At 35.8% G+C, this 24,696-nt stretch overlaps 1 protein-coding gene across 2 annotated transcripts; it reads right to left on the bottom strand.

Annotated features, from left to right (window-relative positions):
* Window positions 1-19: 19 nt before the first annotated feature.
* LOC142974856 (uncharacterized) lies at window positions 20-22,043 on the bottom strand. Of its 2 annotated transcripts, none has more exons than XM_076117423.1 (6): window positions 21,689-22,043; window positions 7,212-7,278; window positions 4,498-4,735; window positions 1,459-4,413; window positions 1,251-1,368; window positions 20-1,156 (listed from the first exon to the last, which is right to left on the bottom strand). In XM_076117423.1, the coding sequence occupies exons 3-6, from the start codon at window positions 4,685-4,687 to the stop codon at window positions 1,093-1,095; spliced, it is 3,327 nt and encodes a 1,108-aa protein (XP_075973538.1). In that variant the 5' UTR covers window positions 4,688-4,735; window positions 7,212-7,278; window positions 21,689-22,043; the 3' UTR covers window positions 20-1,092. The 2 variants fall into 2 exon arrangements, with proteins under 2 accessions (XP_075973538.1, XP_075973547.1); XM_076117432.1 differs by having other exon boundaries at window positions 4,498-4,730.
* Window positions 22,044-24,696: the final 2,653 nt, after the last annotated feature.

Genomic DNA, 24,696 nt, shown 5'->3' with positions numbered 1-24,696 from the left:
TTGTCGAAATAAACAAAAATTGTTATAATATTCGTGTATAATTTCAAAAGCATCGAGGTATTGCAATTTATTTACATCAGATGTAACTTACAACACTGTGAATGGATGGATTACTTACATTCGTTTTCAAACTCAACTGGCTGTTTTTTAATTTTATGCCGCGAAATATTCACGGAGCTGTTTGCTGAAGCCAACATAGGGAAACTAGGTTGTAGAAACAATTGACTGTTGTAACAATCGTAATGGACGGAGTTAATTCGCTGGATAATTTTACAACTGTCATCACAAGTATGGCGGAAGCATTCATTCACTGATATTTAGAACATAGATTCATTGTTTTCGTATATATTCTACGACTACCGCAATCATAGCTGCCAACGTTATGAATTTAACATAATATAAAGCATATAATTAAAATATAACTGCTTTATTTATGATTAAGGGAGTTTCTATTGTTTAGAGATTGCAGTCTCTACACTTTTCTCGTTAAGTCTAAAAAGCTTTGGCAGCAAAATAGGTACTCAAATTATTAATAATATCAGTCTGGTTGAATTTATAATTGTCATGTGTTCATCGTTAAGGAAGTCTAGTCTTCATTGATAGATAACATCGTAACAAAAAGTTCTTTGATTACTAGAATAATATATACAAGTTACAGCAAATAACGAGATCTAGCATTCCTAACTTTAACAATAGCTATCGTATAATAGACTAAACAAATAACGTTAAATTAGCTACAGCTATACATACAGTCTTATTTTACAAAAGCTAACGGAGATTTAGCATAAAACAGTAGACATGATATCATGATTTACAATGGTTAGGTATAACGTTTATATATGCCATAATAATGTATCTAGAGTGGCGTACACTTAGTGATACTAAAACAATTCAACGTTAACATACTTGATATTCATTAATACAATATCAATATTTATAATAATATCATTATAGCTTAGAATAATTCGTTTCAGCGACAATTAAAGTGAAACTGAAACAAGTTTTAGAAACAAGCGTCTAAGTTTTGCCTTTGGCTAAAAGAATTAGTGAATTATTGCACTCGATAACACCATTGTCTTTCAGGGATATGTGTTAATCCCTTTTAGCGTCCCCGCGAAAATTGCCCAGAGGTTCCACGGATCTTGACCTAGGTGCTCTGAAAACAACAATATTATAATTAAAAATAGATGTCTAAATGGCTATAATAATATCATTAGAATGATTAATATAAGCAACTGCTATGCACTCACCTTCTTCTTGAAAGCGTCAGTTCTATTTTTCCTTCTTTTACTTGTTTGAAAAGCGATATGGCTCCAGCATGGCTCAGTCCACGTGTAAGCACATTGTTTACCGACAAGATCTCGTCACCTGAAATCATAATTATATTAAGTAGGTACATTTTTGAATGTAACAATATAATAATGTCTAAATGATAAATGTAATTAAAATAAAACGTACCTTCAAAAATAGTACCCTTATCAGCCGCTTGACCATTTGGAAAAACTGTTTTTACAAATATACCCATTTGCCCTTTTGGTGAATCTGTTCCACCTACAATACTGAAGCCCAGGCTTTTATGTCCCGGACCTTTCCAGAATTCAACTTTGTGAATCGAGCTATGTGCATAATGCCCGCCTTGTTGAAATTCTTGGTGCTGTAAAGTGGAAGCGTGCTCTTGAAGTCTTGATATGTGAGGACCTGGGTTTGGTGAACATCGCTGCGAACCAACTCTGCTAAAGAATCGACTTCGGCTACTGTTTCTCAACTGTTCAGGGATACTTTCAAACGATCTGTTTTGGTACAGTCTTGGGACGTGTTTGACATAATGTGAGAAATTCTCTTTAATTTCGTTTGTTGTATTGTCATTGAACACTGTGTAAGGCGCAGGAACTGGAGGTGGTCGAGAACTATGGAATGATATTGGTCTATAAATATTATTCTGATTATTCGTCCTCGGAGTTGGTGAAGACCGTAGTGAAATTTCTATATTCGTTATATTCTGCAATGACGAAGACTGGGTGTAACTATGCCTCTCGAGTAACTTTTCATCGTCACTCTTTGGATTTGATTGCATTTGACCATTATTAGCTTGCGGCCCGACTTCACATTTTTGACGAAGGTCTGATCTGCTGCCATTGTGTTCGTAATTTAGTTGTTCGCTTGAACGTTCTTTGGTTCTATTGTTGATATTACTCAGATAAAATTGATTATCGGTAGGGAAATGTGTTTCTATTGTTATTTGATTTGATGACGCTGGCTTGTGGACAGTTTGTGATATTATATCTGGAGGAACATTTGATGCCGGGAGCGTTACATTATTCTGTTCCATTGACTGACTGTTGATAATTCTACTCAAAGTTATCGGAGTTACTTCATCATGGGCCATGACGAGGTCGACTTGATATCTTTGAAATAATGCCCCATCTTCGAGAGTAGCTTCGGTTGAACAAGAGTTAACAATATGCTGTACGTCTTTCAAAGAAGACAGTCCTCGTAATACTCTTCCGTTTACGTTAACTATTTCATCACCTATTCTTAGTCGACCATCTCTATGCGCTATACCATCAAAATCCAATTTTACTACAATGTATCGTATTTCATAATTTGAACCAGTGCTATCGAAGTCCACTCTATGCTGTGCCAAGTAAACTCCAAGGCTCTCATCCAATCTTGATTTTAAGAGCCGTATTTTTCTAAATCGTTTTGTGCAAGGGCCTCTACCAAATATATCAGTACCAGGTATTTGTTGCATTTGCGATTGAGATTCCACAATTATGTTATCGGTGTTAGAATTAGATGCATGCTCATTAGGTAACAGTTGTGAATGTAAAAATTTAATTTTTCTAGTCTGTACCCGTTCATCTAATGTTATCGTTTTATAAACATAGGGCTGCTTTTTGTTAATAGTTTTCTTTGGAAGTGGAGGTGGTTTTGATTCGAGATGTTCAAACATTGCGTGTTTCAGGCTATCAGAGGGAAATTTGTTGATATTCTCTCTGCTTTCATTTTGATACTCATATGTATTATTCTTTTCTACTGGAAATAGTGCACAAGGGGTAGAACTTCGGCGCGCAGGTACTTGAACACGACTCATATTGATTTTGTGATTAAGACTTAACTGCCTCGAAAAATTTCCCGTATTTCCTTCACAATTAGAGTCCATAGGTTCTCTACGATTCTGCATATTTCCAAAATGGGACGAGTATCCGGGTGGGGAATGATTACTGTGTTCATCGGTGGGGCGACCATCGCTATCATATCCAGATTCATTGGAGCTCACGTAATTACTAAGCCGATGAGCTTGTACTTCCACATGCTCCGGCCCATGATGTATGCTCTGTGTAGAAGAAGTGAATTCAGTTTTTAAATCCCTCATTGAACCCAGGACAGAGCTATACTCATACACGGGTAGACTATTTCTATTTCGTGGTATGAGCATAGGATCGTAGTCTAAAGGGCCTCTCTGTGAGATCATCGATGCCCTTCTAGGTACGTCATCGACTCTTCCGATAGGATAGAAACTGCCGTCTATTTCGTTGATACTCCTCATAGAACTTCGTGAAAAGTCATAATCTTTTCTTAAAGCATTGTTCAATAGCATATTATCCTCATGAATGGAAATACTATCACTACTTTGATATCGTTCTTCTGAACGTGAGTTCGAAAGATAAATTCTTTCTCTTCTAAACTTCGGCGATTTTCTGTCCAATCGTTCTGAAAAACTTTGTCGAATAGTACTGGTTCTTTGTTGGGATGCCATGCTATTTTCTTCAGGTAACACTGATAACTTTGATCGTAAAAATGCGTAAGGGAAATTAGGTTTCTTAGATGCACCGTTATTAGCTTGTCCATCGTTTAAGTTAGTAATATTGTCGCAACTAACAGCTTTACCAGAGGATGAAACCAAGGCGTCTTCTGAGAGACCACTGTTATGTTTTTTTGGTGAAGTTTTATTTTCATTTTCTGCATTCTGTAAATCAATGTCATCAGAAGGATCGTCAGCTTTCACATATGTTGAAAGGTGAGAAGTGGAACAACTGCGATATAAAGTCGGGCCGTTAGCGACGGGATAATTTTCAGGTGATTTGTTCATGTTGAGAGATTGTGATTTTGCAGAATTTAACATTCCTGTCGATCCCATTCTATGAAAAAATGATTTGAATGGGCTCGGAGACCTGTCTCTCGAACCACTTCTTATAGAGTCAGTGTCGTTGTCTTTTTTCAATGACGTTGAATCAGAACTGCTTCGCCCCATTTTCCAGTGCTGTTTTTTCTTATATTGGCCTGTTATAACAGTAGCCGTTTCTTCTCTCGGGTCTTCTTTCGGTGGTGCTTCTTGAGTAGTTTCTTTAGGATCGGCTTTCTTTAACATTTCTAGCTTTTTTCCCATTCGACGACCCCACGTAGCAAACACTTAAAAAACAAAAGAAATTGTTTTTAAAACTCTGGGTGGTAATTAATAAAATTGGGTAAAACAAGGGCTAGCTCAAAATGTACCTTTTTTCATCTCCTTGACATCATCCTCCATAACCATGGCTGGAAGTGCGGTTACAAGTGTGAAGTCTTGTGGAACGTGCGGCTGGGTGGTGGCAACGTCTGCGGCGGCGGCGTCTCGGCGCGGAGACGGCGTCGCGACGGCTCGCGGCCCGGTCACTTCCCTGCGCTTCGGCCCGCGGAAGAGGCGCATGATGACCGATCACGCAACCATCGCGCCAGTCCGCACGCGCCTACTGCTCTGAAAAAGCAATGCACCCAGTTTGAGTTATTGCGTTTTTAGGATTGCTTTTATCAAACACAACAAACTGTGCAAGATTGAGGATGTGAACGAATCTTGTCTGTTATTAGATCTGTGTGATTGACACAACCACTGTAATTATACGACGACGGTAGCTAATAACATAATACAAGCTAGCGGTAGGAACGTTTATCTTACGTGTTCGGTTTCAGTGAGTCATAAACGGGTCTATAATAGTCGTTCGGGATGGCCGGAAATCTTAGTTCTCAGACGTTAGTCTGCTTTAATCACTACTATCCCGATCTAATCTAGTTCTTGATATTCTTCACTCGCTGGGCAGTTTGTGCGATAGCTATACCTTAGAGAAACGGTCATACTAATTATATCTAAGCAGTAATTCCGTTATAGGAAATGTATGTAAATGGATTAGTCTATTTATCTCAAGCAAGAACTAACAAACGTACGTTTGATTGAAGTCGGTATTATAATAAATTCTTTAAACGTATATGTAGATAGATCTTTACTTATAGAGTTTTTTTTAAAGACTAGGTACTGATTTACATTACGACGTAAATACTTAATTGGGCCGGGGACTAATAGCGACTGTGGGAATTTCCTGTAGTACTATCAAGTGGTTCTTTATTAGCCTATTTATAAGTAAAAACATATAAGTGGATCCTGCATGTTTTAAGATAGAATTCATACTATTAAATGAGATTTACGATAATATTAATTCGTTTCCGTTGTTATTACTGACAACTATTGAAGCAATTACATACATTTCTTACTATAATTAGTGCGGCACGTATCTAATTAGTTGTTTGTTCAGTAAAGTGATTTTCGTTAGAGATTAGTTATGTTTGTTTGAGAGGTGTGTTATTTAGGGAGGAGCGGTAGTGACGTAACACATGATGGATTAAGGAAGCCGTGTTCCTGCCGGATGCGCTGCACACGCTGGTTATCGGTCACCGCGATACTACACTGTTTTGGACGAACATGATTTATGAATAGAATGCATCGTGTGTCTGGTTTATAAATGTGGGCGTTTAGTTTTGATTACTGACTTAAAAGCTTTGTATTTGTGGCACAATATGTTGAACATAGAAATATAATATGACGGTTTTATCGTATGGGTGTGTATAGTCGTATAGTTCGATGCACAACTACTTTAAAAAAGAGTACATAACACGATTCAGTAGTCAATAAATAACACAGTTTTTTTTTTGGGTATGACAATCATCAAAAGTTTTAATTTTTTTTCTTTCATCAAGCTAGCAAGTTGCCTTGTATCCATTGGGTAGAAATTCATCAAGTATAATATTCGCATAACTCAAAGGGTTAATAAGGGCACATGTAATTGATACTATGTGGCGTCTGCCCACTTCTGCGGTAGATAGCATGACATGAACACTCACCATGAATGTGGCTAATCAACATTCCAATAAGCTCGATTGCCATTCAAAATTAACAGAACACGAATAAAAACAACACTGCCTAATTACCGCTTTAATGACCCTAACTTTACACATTTAACAAATTATGAATGTTTGCATGTGTCGCGTTATGTGTGTACCTACAGTTATTATTTACATCGTGGCGGCTAACTGCGTTACTCAAATGTTGCCGGTAAACACGCGTGACACACACGAATCTCACTTAGACACAGTAATAGTTTAATATCCGTAGATTACTCTCCTCTTAAGATTCCTAGCGGACCAGCACTTCTGTGGAAGCCACTAGTCATGGACCTGATTTGTTTATGTTCATACTTAGTAATTACGTTTTTCTTAATAGCGCGGATACGTAAAGATAACTGGCTGCGCGACGCGTTAGCAATTATTTCGGTATTGCATATGTTTTTTGTACCGGAAACATTACAGGCGAACTCATAAAACTTCATGGCGAACCATTGATTCATTTTACTCTATTTTGTACGTTTGTTATCATGGCCATTGGAGGTTAAGTATATCAAATTGCGTGGGTAATGAAATAAAAACAGTGATTTGAAGGAATGTTTCCTACGCAGTACTTTTTGTTCCGGCTGCTACTTATTCAAACTTGTTACAGTTTATATGCTATGATGGAGTATATTATTAAAACAAGGTTTTCAGTCAGCGGCATTGGTCGCGTACATTATAAGGTACCTAGTAAAGTAAGTAGAGGTAGGAGGGTCGCGTTTGACGGACATTGACATCAAGTCGCGAGGCAGGTGTGCGTTGCTAACTAATAGCGAGCTCACGATAATATGTATAGCATGTTGCACGTTTTATTTTAGCGTCTACGTGATAATTCCGTCTACTTTGGCAAAAACACTGCAGCAATTAGGCTTTAACTACTATTGACTAGTTACAAAAGTGTTTGTAATCACAGTTAATAAGTGGCTACGTATGTGGCTTTGAAATCATCATCTATTTACAGTGACCGGGAGTTAAGCAAGTGAAGTAACTTTGAGTATAAATGCAGCACGATGACTCACCTCATACCAGTGCACATGGGGTAGACAGCGAAGCAGGCGGCGCGGGCGCAGGCGACGCGACGCTCAACTGTAACATTATTACATTCACATTTTATGAACGGAATTAAATTCCTTCCAATATGCAGGAGTTATTAAAAATACTTTCACATATTGTTTGCATACTAATCGTGGGATACATCAAGGATACCCATCTCACATATCACGTGTCGCACGCTAACATTGATATGTATCGTCTAAGATTGTAAAGGCGACTGCTTTCTTACTCGTAGATCATTCAATAGATTGTGCACGATTATTTATAAATGATATAAAACTTTTAAAAAGTTAATATCATAATGCTAGCGGCGTCTAAGGATCGGAAACATAAAAATTCCGTCACGTAGAGAGTGTTTTATCGCCATCTATTGCAGGACAATAGGGCGGCGTTGAAAGAGTGCTCAATGGCAATCTAGTGGGTTTGAGGCCGGCCGCGCACCGTCACATGCAAATATGAACAACACACACCCTGACTCATAACATTACCATTCTCAACTCACTCACATACTACCAACAAACAAATAGCCCCGCTCTCAGCGATTCATCATGCCGTAGAAATAAATCCCTATTCCCTTCCATTAAATATAAGTTTCAGAGTTCCTTTTCGTCTTAAAATACTTATTTGAAGTCCTACTTAATAGGAAAGTTTGACACTGAATATTTAATCGCCGCTTGTAAGTTAGAAACGTCCGACTTTTAAATAGGTGCGACGAGATTCCATTGTTTTGGAAATTACATAATTTCTTTGTGAACACTTTGACAATACAACAATGTGTGCGATTGTATGCGTTAAATTGAAAAATATGTAGGACCATGTGCCAGTCCACTTGATGTTTGTAGTATTCGAGTTTGCTTTATATTAGTGTTATGTAGGCTGTAGTGTGGCTAATGTTCTGCTGGGCTGTTGCTCGGTCGCGTATGACAAATATGCCGGCTATGAGACGTGATTAAACACACGCTCCGTTTACGGTAAAACTGCCTGCGCAACATAACTATGACAATAATAGTCCACTGCCATCAATGAACTTCAAGCGTACATTCTTGACTAATAAATGTGCGCTTGCATAATTGACTGATCGTTTAAAACCCTTTTATAGTTGCAGCCTGTGGCTTCGCTTAAAAAGCTAATAGCACATTGTAAGCTTAAGCGTGTTTGTCTTGACTAAATTTAAAATTGAAATGTCTAAAACCACATAGTATTTTGTGCGTTTATTTAAGTAGCTGCATACATTTCGTCGAGACTTCGAGGTACCTGCGGCATACAAAGAAACAACAAAACAATGATGTTGACGAGCCTTCTTGGTGTTACTCGAATCTCGAAAGTAGGATTCATTGTTTGTAGGCACAAAGTAAACACATAAATGTGCTTTGTCGGTAACTCGAGGAGCACTTGTGACCACAAACACACGACAAATGATATTCACGATAGGTATTAGATAAAACGCATACGTCTTAAGCACGTGTTGTGCGGTTTATTTAACTTAAAGCTCGAAGATATTTATCTACCAAGATTCATTACCATTTTATGTACTTGGAATATAATTGTCGTTGAGTTTATAATATATTAGGTACGTTGAATTAGCTACTTTTAATTAGTATAAAATAAGTATCAAACGAAGGGTTGTGATTTGAGACATCGGCTTTGTATTTGTCATAATGTTATTGTGTTGCAAATACAAATAGTTGCCATTATTAGGTAGGTAGATCCCTTCTTTTGTAGGTACTTTTTATTGTACATATTTTTTTGTAAAATAGTTTCGAATGAAATATAGTAACCAAAATAATATATTTAAAAGTCAATTAATCATTTCACACTTCCACGTTATAGTCGCAATTGCTAGTTTCTACATTACACAATTTCCTTGGATTCCTTTTGTTTGAGTATGTCGTGTATTTCCAGTTTGTTACATAAAGCCTTTGTTTTAGGTCTTTCTAATATAATTCGCGGACTCCCACACTCAATGATACGGATAACTAAGGAGTTGAACCATCGAGTTAGCGGTATCTACCATTTCAAAGTGTTATAATGATGTACCTGTATTTGTTTTTAAAACATTTTGGTAAAAAAAGGTTCACAGGTGCTTCAGTAATATTTTTTTACTTTCATATTTCAATCGTAATTTTTCATTAATGAAGTCCCGTTGGTTTATATATTTTATAAAAAAATAAAATATTACGAACATAATACGATAAACTCGACACGCCAATTGAATTTCTCCAGCATAACGAATAAAAAGGCACTTAATCTGACAAGTTCGAACGGATCAAATCGGATCAGGTAGTAGGTAGTATAAATAAAACATATAAAGGAGCAATTTATTCACGAGCAATTTTGAGTATCAGAACCGAAATAAATACACTTTATGTATTGTAGTTGCCAATAAGCCTTCAATGTAGGAACATTGAACGTTGTTGTTTATATTATCCGGGCCAAGATCGTAGGTGTAAAGTTTCACTGTTAGAAGGAACGTTTATAATGTGCACAGCAGATTGTGATTCCGCAAATCGTAATGTTCGTTTCTTACTTAGTAATAAGTTTCTAGCGGTAAATGTTTTTATCTTGTCTTTATAACATTGAAAATGTAATGTACGAGATAATGTTAATGTCGGGTTAATGAATATAGATAACGTACGGCGTAATTTCAGTGTAACTTAAAGGAGTTTTATCGTCGAACAGATGTCATGGCCTTAACCCGATAGTCCTTAATGTGTAATCTTTATTGCTATCTCGTACGATTGTGTCTAAAGTTGGTAACATTTCATTCAATATTATCGCTGCTGTGACGTTTCTATAAACTAACCGGCAATGTGATGACTATTGATTACAGTTATTTTAAGTGGGTATTTGCTGTTTATGCAAGCTGAGTAAACAGTGTTATATTATGATCGTGTAACACGGCTGCGTCAAGTAATATTAGTAGCCGTAGTTAGTCGTCAAAGAAATTACTCAGTCTTCTTCTTCTTCTTGTCGTATGGTTAGTGTTCAACCTAGTGTCAAAGTTGTTCAAGCCGCCCGGAGCCTTTGACGTGGCTTAACGACTGTTATCTTAATTGATAACAACCGGAACCAACTTTTTACGTGCCTTCCGAAGCACGAAGACGCTCTATTTAAATACCACTATGCGGTCACCCATCTATAGAATGACCACGCCAAGGGTTGCTTAACCCACAGATCGTTTACCGACTGGTGAGCACAACTGGCTATGGGCGCCAGTAAAAAATATTTACATGAAAATCGACGATCATAATATAACTCATAAAGTCCTATTATTGCTTAAGTACCTCACTAATAAACGTTGAATTCTTCATTAGCGTAATGAAACAACCACTACACATAAATTAGGTTTCATATTAACGATGGAATTAGCATTGGAATCGAAAGTACGATATACTCATAAGGTAAATAAACACGGAACAAATTGGAACACCATAAACATTGAAAGCAAACGTCCATTACGCCGACTATTTCAGTAATATTCATATGGAGTTTGTTATTTGCACGTCATTAGTGAGATGCCGTTAATCTGACGCCGGCTTGTAACTGACGTCCGTCTATTATACTCGTCTCTATACAAAAACTGAACACATTATTTACCGAGAATAATTTCTTTCATAAATTGGATATAGGTAATTATCGATTGCAACTTCGAATGCCGATAGTTGTACTGTTTTCGAATGTACTACGGCAATATGCTGGTACGTATGATCAGTTATAACTATTTGAAATTTGACTGGAATTCTTAAGTACTGTAGACAAAAGTGCAACAAACCGTTTCAGCTACTGAATCTAAATTAATGCCTATGTTTAATAGTGGTAATCTTAGAACAAGAGTGCATTATAAATTTTCGCTGTTCAGAGAAATAAGAAGCTCTACCTGTGTGCTCTAATGTCCCATAAATAAAATTGATGAAACATAACCATCTATTGCCTCAATGACATAATTCTAAGTGATCGCTATTATTTAATTATTCGCTTACACTTAATGCCGCTACGAGCAAAGATTTAACATGACTGAATATGATTTACATCGTATAAACGAACGTTTAAATATGATTCCCATCATATTAAGATTAAAGGAACACTATAATGTGTGATACACGGGCAATTTGTCGCGGGTACAGTTAGGAAACAATTTAGAGGCGCGTGGGCGGGCGGGACTCGCCGCACGCGCTTTGTAGGCGGACGCGACCATTCAAGAGAAATTCCCTTTGAAACTATCTATCTTCCTACAACCAAATGCGGTTTTTACGACCAACAACAAAACATGCCTTAATAAAACTCTAACACCTTTACAACTCCACGTTTTGTTAGACAAACAATGACAAGAATCCAGACAGCTTGTAAACAGAGCTTCTTGTAGAAAGACTCTTTGTTTCGGTAATATCCATAAAACCTCTGTTTATTTACCGTATTTCGGCAAAGGTTTATTGTTTAATTGCAGCGGCTTTTCAGTTAAGAATCTATTTGAGAGATAAGTTTGGGTCAACGCTCGGCTTAATTGATTAGATAAGTGATGTACCATGCAACGGTATCGGAAGTTAAGTGGCTCCGCCTTACGTAAACCTCGCGTAGGTAAATCAAGCACGTCCAGCTATGAGACATTAATAGCCAGTAATAAAACAAACTCGACTGTTTCCTGTCACAGAATTGGATCCCAGCCACTTCACATTGAACGTATTTACGATTACACTAATATGTAATCGTAAATACGTTCAACGTTCAAAGTTCATAACGTAATATTTCCTTGGAGAGGATTTCTGTATCGATGTGATGTAATCGTTTGATTCAGGGTCGCCACATTAATTATATTCATTCATCCGCGGGTGTGGAGTCGTTTCGTAACTTAAATCCACGTACAGACAGAATATCTTTAAATCTAAATGACATTGTTAAAGCATTAGTTGTGATGTAGGTGTTTATTTATGAATAAGCATATCCACTTACGGATTCAAAAAGTATGATATGCAGGCGTGATATTTGCAAGGATAAAAATTATCGTGAATGTTAGATGTAGGATTGAATAGAACTTTTATACGCTCATATATTATGTAGCATTAAACGTGAAAGATTAGGCATTAGATTATGTAATTTTTGTTAATTCTTGGGAATAGTGACAATACCAAGTTGTCGTACAAAATTTGAGAAATAATGCTAATGTAAAGAAACGTTAAATGCTTGTTGCAGCTTTCATTTTCTTTCACGATATCAGTTCCTTTTTATAATCATAGAATAAATCTATAAGTAGGTGTGACTAATTCTCTCGTTCAAAGATAATGATCGAGCGCTTTACTTTTACAAAACAAGTAGATCGAATCGCCTTACTTCGGTTTATTATGCGGAACTCGTGATGACGATTTGTTTCACGTGTGATCTGCAGAATTCACCAATTATTTTGAGCAATTATTTCTAGTTGTTGGTTATGCTTCACGGTCATGGAATGCCTATTTTATCGAAACGAAGGAATACCTACACCAAATTTAGAAAAACTTGTGAATCATTTCGTTTTATTACAAACTCTTCTCATGTAGGAAAATCTTGTACCAGTTGAATTAATGATAGTCTTTAGATCCGTTACTAAAATGATCTCTGAATAATTACGTCGTTTTGTAAATTAATTGCAAGTGCAGTTAGATTTCAAGCAGCCTAAAACCAGTCTTTTCTAAGCGGATTTGTAAATTATGGCACTGTGCCGGTATATCGCAATAGATTCACTTCCTAATACATGCGAGCTGACCTCAGATTATTGAAGACCTAACATAACTTATGAAATGTGGGTGTAATACATCTCGGAAGGAGTACACTCACACTTTAAATGTTATGAATAATGCATGGGACAGCATATTTTGCTCAAAATGAAGTTTCGTGTGACATAATTGCAATTATCTAATATTTTATGGAATTTATTAGCTGTACTGCGAAATGTACAGCGTTAGAGCTCAGTACTATGTAATTGTTAAGCGCAAGTTGAACGTGTTGGGCTACATAAGTACGTGGGAGTTATTATGCGAACTTTATGGTATAGCGTGGCCGATGCACCGTAACGTGGTCAAATGATCGACGAGCAGTTTTGTTACCTAAAAACCGTTGCGTGTTGCTTAGATTGTAACAACTTGTTGTATCCAGTGAAAGCCGTATTACTCAATACACGTAATAGGTTCAGAAAAACCGATTCCCGACGCGCTACCGGCCATTCACGAGCATCTTTCATTAGTAAAAATTAAAATTCCAATTAATACTTATCTCGGGAGCGTGGAACCTGTTCGCTTCCGGAGTTACGCCAAACCAGTCTGCCGCCCAATTTGTTCTTTTTAATATCACATTTTAAGATGTTTCAATGGTTCGTCGACGCTCTGTTGTTATGTAACTAACGCGATTAGGTAATTGAATGGGAGTTAACTCATAAGTCATAAACATATCATATTATAACTTACTTCCCTAAGAGACTACTAGTGGTTCTTCGTACCAGTGCACATTTATTTTGGGTAGCGAGAAGCGCTCATTTAAGTTCTGCAGACGCTTGTCACTGGGCACCGTTCCAGGTTCCAAGCTGCATTTTATTTCAACTTTAATTAAGGACCGTCGTAAAATAAAAATTCTTTACGGCTATTTAAAGCTATCACGAAAATGATGACTTTGGCTGATCATATAAATTTTGCAACAAAGTATGCATGCCTCGCAAAGTGAACTAATAAAATTGACTTTCTGATCGTCGCGTACTTATCTCTGTAAAAACTTTATTTCCGATAACTTGGCTGCAGAATATGCACGTTCTTTAGTCAATTCAAAATATGTTATTGCAATTTTTGTTATGCATTTATGCAATAGGGTACTGTGGTGCTTTTTGTAATATTATGAAGAATATGTTACAGTGGCGGCCAGTTTTACTTGTTTTCTATGTACGGGTAGATCTGGCTTCGTGTTTAATCCGGCTACTTACATTTGATAAGACTTAGCAGACATTTTACAATAGTGGAGGTTTGACCAAATAATTATATAGAATAAGTTAGCTGTTAAAATGTATTCGAGATTGTCACAAAATAATAGGGTATTCAGTTATTAGGAACATTAACATAATTATTATAATTACAATTATATCCATCAAAGACGCCATACAAATATTTTTTGGTGTTAAATGCGTGGATACACTTCTGATTACTTGTGAATTAGATTGTTTTTTAAATGTTTTGTAAATGCTATTAATATGTGATATCACATTTATGAGCATTAATTCTTCTTACAAAACTAAATGTAGTGCTATAAATTATTAATTAGGAATCTTTAATGATAAGTAAATCTAGTTGACGCCATTTAATTTTAAGATAAGAATTCGCGATTGTTTTGCATACAAACTTGTTTACTTGTATTGGTGCCAATCGGCTACCGAATTGGATTTAGGACATAACAAACGTAACATTGATTAATCGAGCCATAAATATATCAAATTTAATTACAATAAATGCAAATTTTTATATAACATAACAAGATATGTTGTAATACTTATAAGTATATATGTATTTTATTATTAACTCAGCTTCCTTTAATAAAAATACGCCTTATTTGTTCCGGATAAGCAGACAGCTACATTTATTTATTATATTGACTTTTGCTCGCAGCTATATTTGCGTGGATGTTTCCTGTAAAAAAGTACTATATCGAACCTCGAGATTAATTACATAATCACTACAACATGTAGTCGTGCCTTCATCATTAAAAGTAGGTATATTAGGTTAATTTGCTGTTTTGACCCGTGTTCCACCAATAAATAAAATTCTGTCAAAGCCTCATACAAAAGTATGTGCCGAAATAAAATATCAGTTAGTGGAAAATATTACTTCATACTAACTATGGATGACACAACCCTTTTGTTATTTCCATTTTCCATCATAATCTAACAAAACTAATAAAATCAAAGTTATCAACCCTTCAAGGAGCAAGCTGTCCAACTCAATTATGTCCGCGATAAAAACTTTTCATTAGTTTATCCATCAATATGCTGTCGTACAATCTGCTTAACTTCCGCATTCCCTCGACTGATTACTAGAGACGATGACATCCAACATGGCGGAAATAAATTCATTGTGAAGCTTAGATGCATGTTTAATTAAAGAGTTGTGCCCATGAATTATCCTCATGTCGCCTTTACACTTCGTTTCACATTGATTTTCTTTGGTTTTTTTTTTACATTAGGCCTGTATTTGTTATATCTCTTTTACCCACTCTAACTTATAAGAGATTACACGAGGTTTATTGCCTCGTGTAACCTCTTATGAGTAAGACAGTGTTTTGTCTTTTTCACTTATAAATATGTAGTTCCAAATTGATTGAAAGTGACGAACCACTGTATAACTAATCATAGCTTACATGACGTTTATCAGTAAGACAGTAAGTATGTATATTGTGATTCGAACAAACATCGTAATTTCTGATAATTATCTAGTAGTATTTCTCAATTATTCTACACGGAACTTTTACTGAGCGTGCATGACCATATGTTGGTTTTAAGTAACAAGAATATTAAGCCTGCTAATCTTTGGTTCACAATAGATTAGGCACAAAAACGGCCGTTAGAAAGGTAGACGAAATAAGGCGAATGTAAGGGAAGGTTTATGGTCGGTGTCGGCTGATCTTAAACGTTCAAGTGATACTCCAGATGATCGCTGCGACGGTCTGATGGTAACCAGGTCGCATGTGCGGCCACGGCCCATTGCCGACGGACTTCGGACTCAATGAGTTCTGTTTTATCTCAAGTAAAAACTTCAATGTTTGCAGATTAGCTCGTAATGAAACTCGTGTTCCAGTGTAAGTGTTACGATTGTTGTTGGTGAATGAGCATTGAGGAGGTGAGATATAGAATTCGTAATTAATAGTCCAACTAATATTATGTATGCGAAAGTTGAAATATATGTGTTCAGTACCTTTTGGAAAACTAGTTCACAGCGATTTTTGTAAATTTCCAGTGTACAGGTTATTCTGTTTCTTAGTCGCGACTATAACTTATGACATTTTAGTGTGTACGGGTGTTTTGTAAAGTTCTGTTTAGCAACCTTTGGAGCTGACTGTTCATATATCTTTTTACATATTGCATTTTAATTGCATTAAACCAGTTCATGACTATTATGTATTAATTTAACGTTCTAATATGGTAATAGTTTAACATCGCTTATTAGGATCGAAGTTTGGATCAACTTCATAAGTTGATTCGTGTCAAGTACTATCTATGCTAATTTATATTAATAATTTATATTAACATTAAATCTTTTAAAAAGTCGTGTTATCTCTTAAAATACGTATATCATCTGGTACTGTGTAAGAAAGCAGCATAGGTATTAGGTATCCCTGATTAACACAGCATACATTTTTTAACACTTTGCTCTCTCATTTGACTGCTAGGCAAGAGTCTCCCGAATGAGGGACGGACTAGACCTAGAGTCCATCACACTTGTCAAGTACGGATTTGGGACGTTCTATGCTGTTTAGAAATGTATTAAATAATTACAATACAATTCTTCCAAGAAAAAAAATGAAAGAAATCATTTATCTATTTGGCTCATACCGGTGGTCCTTCCTGATGCCATTAAATTTACACATAGCTCTACGAAGTAAAAAATGTGTACATTTGCTTAAAGAAACTGCGAAACTAGTTTAATATAAAGAGCCGTACACACAAGTATATCAAGGCTGTGACGATAATTAAGTTGCACATCGGGATGATTTCGCAGGTATTCAGGTTATTACACACGTTGTAACGCACCATAACGGATACGATTATGTACTTAACATTTTTTATTTTGATATAAAGCAGTCGTTATCCGTAACTGTTTGTGCATTCGCTTCTTCGGAACCGCGAAACTGATTTTGATACGGCTCTCAGTTTAATTTATGAAATTCTCTTACTGAGGGATCTGTGCTCAGATTTTTTTAAACGTAAGGTTAGTAGTGGTGAAGGTTTTTATCGCCCTAATCAGTAACCATATTTTCCATGACTGCAAAAACTTAAAGAACACATTAATGCATAAAAACAGAATTGTTCAAATCGGAATAGTTATAAAGTTCTGTACTTATAAAAATATATGTATAAAATAAATAATATATATAAAATAAATGGTTTAGATCACCCACTTCCTCTAAACTTAAGAAACGTATTTGAAGATTAGCGTAGATGCAAAAAGATAATGTAGATTAATGGAAAGCAGAGACAAATCCGTATTAAGTTGATAATCGCTCGTAACATTGTGTTTTAAGTAAGTATGAACTATAAACGTATATAAAGGTTGTTTATCGCAACGTGACCTTGAGTTCGTAAATGTCACAGTATTTCAAGCGTCGATTAATACCTGTTAATAAAACAAGCAATGGTTTTTTACTTATTGCTTCGACTCTTATTTAAGGACAAGGATAATGTTCACTTATGTAACATTTTAAGATTATTTTAAGTCACTTTATATTACGTACTAGCTGACCCGCGCAACTTCGCTTGCGTCACCTAAGAGAATGGGTCAAAATTTTCCCCGTTTTTGTAACATTTTTCGTTGCTACTCCGCTCCTAATGACCGTAGCGTGATGTTATATAGCCTATAGCCTTCCTCGATAAATGGACTATCTAACACTGAAAGAATTTTTCAAATCGGACCAGTAGTTCCTGAGATTAGCGCGTTCAAACAAACAAACAAACAAACAAACAAACAAACAAACAAACAAACAAACAAACTCTTCAGCTTTATTATATTAGTATAGATTACTACATATTTATACGCATTTTAATTTGCGATCAGTAGTTTATTGAGAATCACAAAATTTTGAAGTCGATAATGCGAGAATGCTATGTTAAGATGCTGTGTTAAGAATTTATCGGTAGCAAATAAAAACAGACCGGCCCTTGTTAAATTTGCCAAATGAAATACGTCTAGTCTTTGTGTACTTCTTCAGGAAATTGCTTCTATAAATAGATATTAACACTTTAAGGTCATTGAACTGCAACTGACATTAATATTTAAACTCATTAGTTGAAGAATGATCCGCACAAACGCAAAGAATGCGTTCATAATACATTGCTATACGCATTCACGCATCACGACTTGCTCTATATACCAATAGTAGGTTGGCACAATGAGGATAAGAAAACTATGACGTCACTGGCTTCGGGAGCCGGGGAATTTCGCCTTAATGATGTTTCCTCGTTAATCAAAACAAACAACTTGTTTTGCGATCAAACTTCAACGATGTTTTTATTCATTACTAGTGTCGTTTGATTGCCTGTTTGAAATTCCCGTAGTGTTCGAACTATAGCCACTTGTATAGCCTGTGATAGAAAGTAGCCTATGCTATTGAAAAGAATAATTGATGCTAATAAAATATTGCCCAAAGTGCCTTTTTTGTTTACACGCTTATGTCTGAAACGGCTTTTAAAGGATTATTTGTGTTATGTAGCTACATTGACGAAGAAGGCTATAGTCTACCATCTCAACGTAAAAGTCAACTGCAGTAGCGTAGTCACTGTAAACGTCATCGAAACTGCGGGCTACAGCTAGCTAACGATAGTGTACTTTATTAACAAAAGTATTTTCTGTGTCGATCAGTAAACATAAAAATTACTTTACAAGATTGCAATTTGATTTACAAGAGAATTATCAAACTACTTTTTTATAATATTAACATAGAACCAAATGCATTGAGGACACAAATAAAACTGCGCTTGTAAAAGTGGGACAATCGTCAAGCATTCGCTATGGTGACTGGAATTATTAAGTGTCGGTACAAGGTAATTTGTGGTGTTACAATTGGTAGAACAGAACTCGTTTGAGCGACAACCCTCAGTCAAACATTCACTGAGATTTGTACGGTCATATAAATTTGTTTTACTACAATATTCATCATAATCTATACTAGTTGCATAGTAGCACTAGCATGTTAGATAGCCCATTTATCGAGGAAGGTTATAGGCTATATATCATCACGCTACGACCAATAGGAGCAGAGTACCAGTGAAAAATGTTACAAAAACGGGGAAAATTATGACTCTCTTATGTGACGCAAGCGAAGTTGCGCGGGTCAGCTAGTAATATATAAATATAATACATATTTGGACTCATACACGGTGATATGACTTGAAACTAAGCAGAGCTTGTACTATGAGAACCTGATAATTGATAAACATATGTACAACAGTACAATTTACAACTAGGCTCAGAACAGATACTCCTGCTCATCAAAGGAATCTAGATGTACTTACTTAACATTATTTGAAGATTAAGGTTATCTTTTAACAGACCTCAGTGTTCAATGTTTGTATGTTGTATGTATGGCAAAATGAAATGTAATTTGCAAGGGTGTGTTGTTAGAAAAGTAGTCAGCATCCAGCTTATACTGGACCGTCATTGTGTGCCAAGTTCAATTTCCGGTCGAGACAACAATAACAAGGGTGGATGGACTTAAAATTATTTTGGATTCTCATTGGTCCCCACGTGGGGTAGTCGTAGGGTCCGCTGGGAAGAATCTTGTTTCGTTCATAATACATTGTTACTGTATATTGTTACTTTTAAAGTAATTTATTTAATAGTTAAGTGACGAAAAAATAATTTCCACGCGGGATATCTATATTTTTTAACCCATTACTGTCCCACTGCAGGGCAAGGGTCTCCTCCCAAACGAGGGGTTAGGCCTTGAGACCACCACGCTGGCCAAGTGCTGGTTGGGGAATCCCATCTCAAAATAAAATTCATGTTGACTTGAGATTATCTTGCTTTTTCTGAAGACGGGTAGAAATGAACCTGGCCACTTCTTACGCAGATATAATATTTTAATCTTTATAAGTGTAAAACTGAAATGTTAATAAAGTATTATGATAAGTCGTTAGTGTAGTGGTCCTTACATGCATGTGCCAGTCACCGGCGCGATCTTGATTACAATCGAGACGCATGCGCGCGTGCATCGTCTTAAACACGTTGTATTATCTCTAATATTAAAGTTATTCAACGTATTTATCATAACACGCTACGTGACATATTTTTACACATAGCTCAAATATCTTGGTTTATTAAAGGCTAATTTATAAGCTAGGGGGGAAAAATTGTAGGGTATAAACTCTCAGCGCGAGCTGACTAAGAGTTGAAGGTACAAAATATCGCGTTATCTAAAGGATCTATCTTTCAAACTGTCAATAGCTATGATTACCTACTACAGATTTTCCTGCAGTAAAAATTCAATGTTTACCACATAGGAATAGATGATTTGATTTAATAAGAGATCGACGCATAATATTTTTATGACCTTTATACAGAAGTTCTGAAAAGTGCACGTGTGTAGATGTAGAGTCATATCACACAGCTATTATAAAATAATTATTCTTCTGTATTTTGCTCCGCGTGCTGCAACCATTTTCATTAGTTGAAAGATGGTGTTGACAATATACTTTAACATATTGATTTGTTTTTATATAAACACAACTTCCGAAGGTTTCAATAAAAACCTTCATTTGTTTCATTCAAAAAACAATAAACTATTTATACAAACAATTAATTTCAATACCATTCTTGGTGTTCATTTTAATTAAAATTTATAGCCTTGAATATAATTAATACTACTTTCTGTTCGGGCTTACGCTTATGAAATATGAAAGAGCACACTTTTACAGTAATAAAACCAAGTTTGTTTCATTAAGAACAGCTGTTAAATCCGTTTCTCTCGGTAACTCTTTTATGTGTTCCTCTTTGGGTATAAATATCTGTGTGATGTATCCCTAACATCTGAAATTACGTGCTTAGGTGCATGTCTTTTGTATTCAGATACTCCGAAGGGTATTTTTAGATAGCGTCGTGAATACAAACAAGGAGAAAAACCCGCATTTTACATTTGAATGTATAAATATTGATTGATTGCAATTCACCGATTACTTATTTTATTATTGAGTTTGTTATTATTACTTGCACTTAGGCTCACTGCGTATAACTGTCTTGCCTTGACTTCGAAAATTAAGCCTGCATGTTGTAACTACATTAAAATCAACAATTTATTAATAAAAATGCGTCATAATTAAGGTTTAAAATTTTTACCAAAGCGTATCTTTTGACCCCGTTATTTACTGAGGAGTGTAATATTTTTTGCTTTATTTACCGATCTATATTACCGCTGAATGTCTATTTCAACACTCTCCAAAATGGTGAAATTAATGTGAAAGTACATTTTGAAGGTACTGCTCGGTTATCAGCATAAACGGGACTTTAACACCTTTTTTATTTCGCTCTTTTAAAACACGATCATTTCCAAATTAAATGTTAATGCGTTAAAATTAAAGTAACTTCAATTTTAAGTATCCAGTTAAGTTAAGAGTTGTTTTCAAACGAGAGCACTTATATTAAACTTATAATATGATCAATTATAAAATCGTGTTCAGAAAATTATTTCTACAGTGCGAGCTATTTTAAGAAATAATTGAAGTACTCACACTCGATCCTCGGGTAAAACTTGTAAGTCAGTTATTATCCTGAACTGTCTAATAATAAGATCGGAACGCAAATCACATGTGAAGCACAACACGATAGTATATCGGAGAGTACATCCAGTAGCACTCGAGTCACAGTGTCACGCAGCGGTCGTGAGTTGTCGTTATCAGTGCGAGGCGCGTAAAGACATGCGGATCGATCCCAATGCGGGAATGTTTTGATAAGGGCGGGCGGCGCGAGGCGGCCGGAGATCGGCGAGGCAGCCCGGAGCGAGGAGCGACGGCCTCGGTGCGCGCGGCGCGACTGACTGCCCGGCTCCCGCACTCGCCGCACCAGCCACCACTATCCTATACTCCTACACCCGCCCTGATAAGCCAGCTCCGAGCTCCATGCACGCGACAAGTGCATCCATTCATTCCACGCTGTTTCACTCATCCGATTTAACGATTCAGACAATGGATTTATGAATAAAAGCGCCGATGATAACGACCCGTGTACCCATTGTTTTCGGTACGCATTGTGCTTTGGTAAACAACATCCATTGCGACCGCAAAATATGGCCTATAATGAATGACAGCTCTTAGCTAATTACTCATATTAGTTGTAGCGCTAAATGATTCATGAATGATTTTGCGTAGGCTTGTTTGTGTTTGATTTATTTATTCATTTGTAATTATTATGTTCTTAATACCTACCTGCTCGTTAATATGCACCCATTTGTGATCTATAGACTTCTGCTTTAATCTGAAATATACCCTATTAAGCTTATAACAAAATGTTCATAGCATTTCATTAGCATTTTCAAAAGTTTTAAATTTACTTCACTATAAAACAAATTCTAGTATGAAAAACTAATTAGTTAATTAATAAATTTAAAAAGTAAAATAATGAACACAATTATTAAGCAGTCCATTACTTACGCAAAGCTTTCGTAATGATAATGAACATTGTGTTGAGTTCATTCATCTCAATTTATAAATCAATACTACAAATTATTTAGCGCATGCTTATTGTTGCAATTTTAAACTTCTTTTAAATGTTCAATTTCAATTTATACAATTTATATCAGTATTATTTTGCAATATGTATCTAGTTCTAGTAGTCTTCTCTTCTAATAAGTTAAGCGACATATTTTGATGGCCTCCGTAGCGCAGTGGTTAAAGTGGTCACCCCACCACTACCACTGCGTCGTGAGGTCGTGGGTTCAATTCCCACGCGGAACAATTGTTTGTGAGATCCACTAATAATTGTTTCAGGTCTGGTTGTACTTTGTGACCGTTTGTATGTTTGTAAAAGTCCCCGCGACACAGGAGCAATTCCTAGTGCGGGTGTTGTCTTTTTAAAAGAAAAAAAAAACATATATCAATAATAATAACACGTGTGTTAACATGACATGAAACAAATACTTAACAGGATAAAAAAAAACATAGGCGTGTCACAAAATTACAAGGGCTCAAGGAAAATATCAACACAACCTTTGTTTTGGAACAGGATGTACACAGAATAAGGAAAACATGATTAAATGAAATGTAAAAATATGAAGATTTTTACGCAAAGCTCCTGTCCTACATTCGCCCTGTACGCTTCAAAATAATTCCCCATTGGCTCAGCGAAATATTTTATAGAGTCTCATACTGTCATAATTTTCCTTATTCAATATGCTTTTGGGCAACTTGATTTACTGCCTCGACGGTCTGTGAGAGGGTATGCGACTGCCGAATTCGAAGACCACGGGTTCGAATGTCGGGTTGGGCAAAGAACTATTGGTCTGTAATCTATACTAATATTATAAAGCTGAAGAGTTTGTTTGTTTGTTTGAACGCGCTAATCTCAGGAACTACTCGTTTGATTTGAAAAATTCAGTGTTAGATAGCCCATCTATCGAGGAAGGCTATAGGCTATATATCATCACCCTTCGACCAATAGGAGCAGAGTACCAGTACAAAATGATACAAAAACGGGGAAAATTTTGACCCATTTTCTATTATGTGACGCAAGCGAAGTTGCGCGAGTCAGCTAGTAATTTATATTAGAATACTTTTTCTATATATAACAATTGACTCACTTTCTGTTAAATGGAAGTAATGTTTATGTATGACAAAACGTGGTGTATTTCATACACCTCTGCCTAAAATATAAAACAAGCTTGATGTTACGTATGTTTGTATTTGCTTTAAAAGGTACCTTCACAGGTAAACACAAACAAAGTTAATTATTAGGGTAAATTGTTGTAGAAAACCCAATATTATTGAAGGATGGAAACCTGTTGGTTTTGTTGAAGAAACTTGTGGCTAATAAATACGATTGATTGCCTAAGTTCTTAGGAATCATAATTATTCATTTGGATTGGCTGATACCTATTTAATGAAATTAAATCATTAATTTCAGTCTTACGAACATACTTATATATTTCTTGAACTTGAACATACATATGTATTTTAGTTTTACACAGAACTTTCAATAAAAATCTAAAACAAAATATTTACGATACGCCTAAGATTACTCTAATATTCATTCTGTGAGTAAAATGTCTGCGCTACCTATTGTGGGTAATAATGACACTGAGTTTGTATGTAGAGTGAAAAGTTAAGGCGTTTTCTAAATGAATAGTTGTACAAATATTTGATGAAAGTTTGTTTACACTTATGAAAACTATCATTGACTTCGAATTTATTCGTACGCACGCACCATCTCGGCAACCGAGTATATTTTAGAACTCCTCAAAATGATAATGTGTAAGCGAGATTAGTATTTTGTATGCATTTTGTTATTACTTCTGTACTTCGCAGAACCCACAATGTAAACAGTTACGAAATTAAGATTAAGTAACATTACGTTCGAGTGTAAAGATTGTCGATTTGCACAAACTTCTGCTCGTTTTAATACGTTTACGATATCGACTCTTAAATTTAACCGTCTATTACCGTATGTTCAACTTTTATACTGTGATATTAAGTACTTTCCTTATCAACGGCTTTCATTTCAGTGGCATTAAGACTAAAGTATTAAA

This window comes from Anticarsia gemmatalis, chromosome 1 (genome assembly GCF_050436995.1).
Source record: "Anticarsia gemmatalis isolate Benzon Research Colony breed Stoneville strain chromosome 1, ilAntGemm2 primary, whole genome shotgun sequence".
NCBI lineage: Eukaryota > Metazoa > Arthropoda > Insecta > Lepidoptera > Erebidae > Anticarsia > Anticarsia gemmatalis.
The sequence above is the reverse complement of the archived record's forward strand: the minus strand, read 5'-3'. Positions and strand labels throughout refer to the sequence as shown.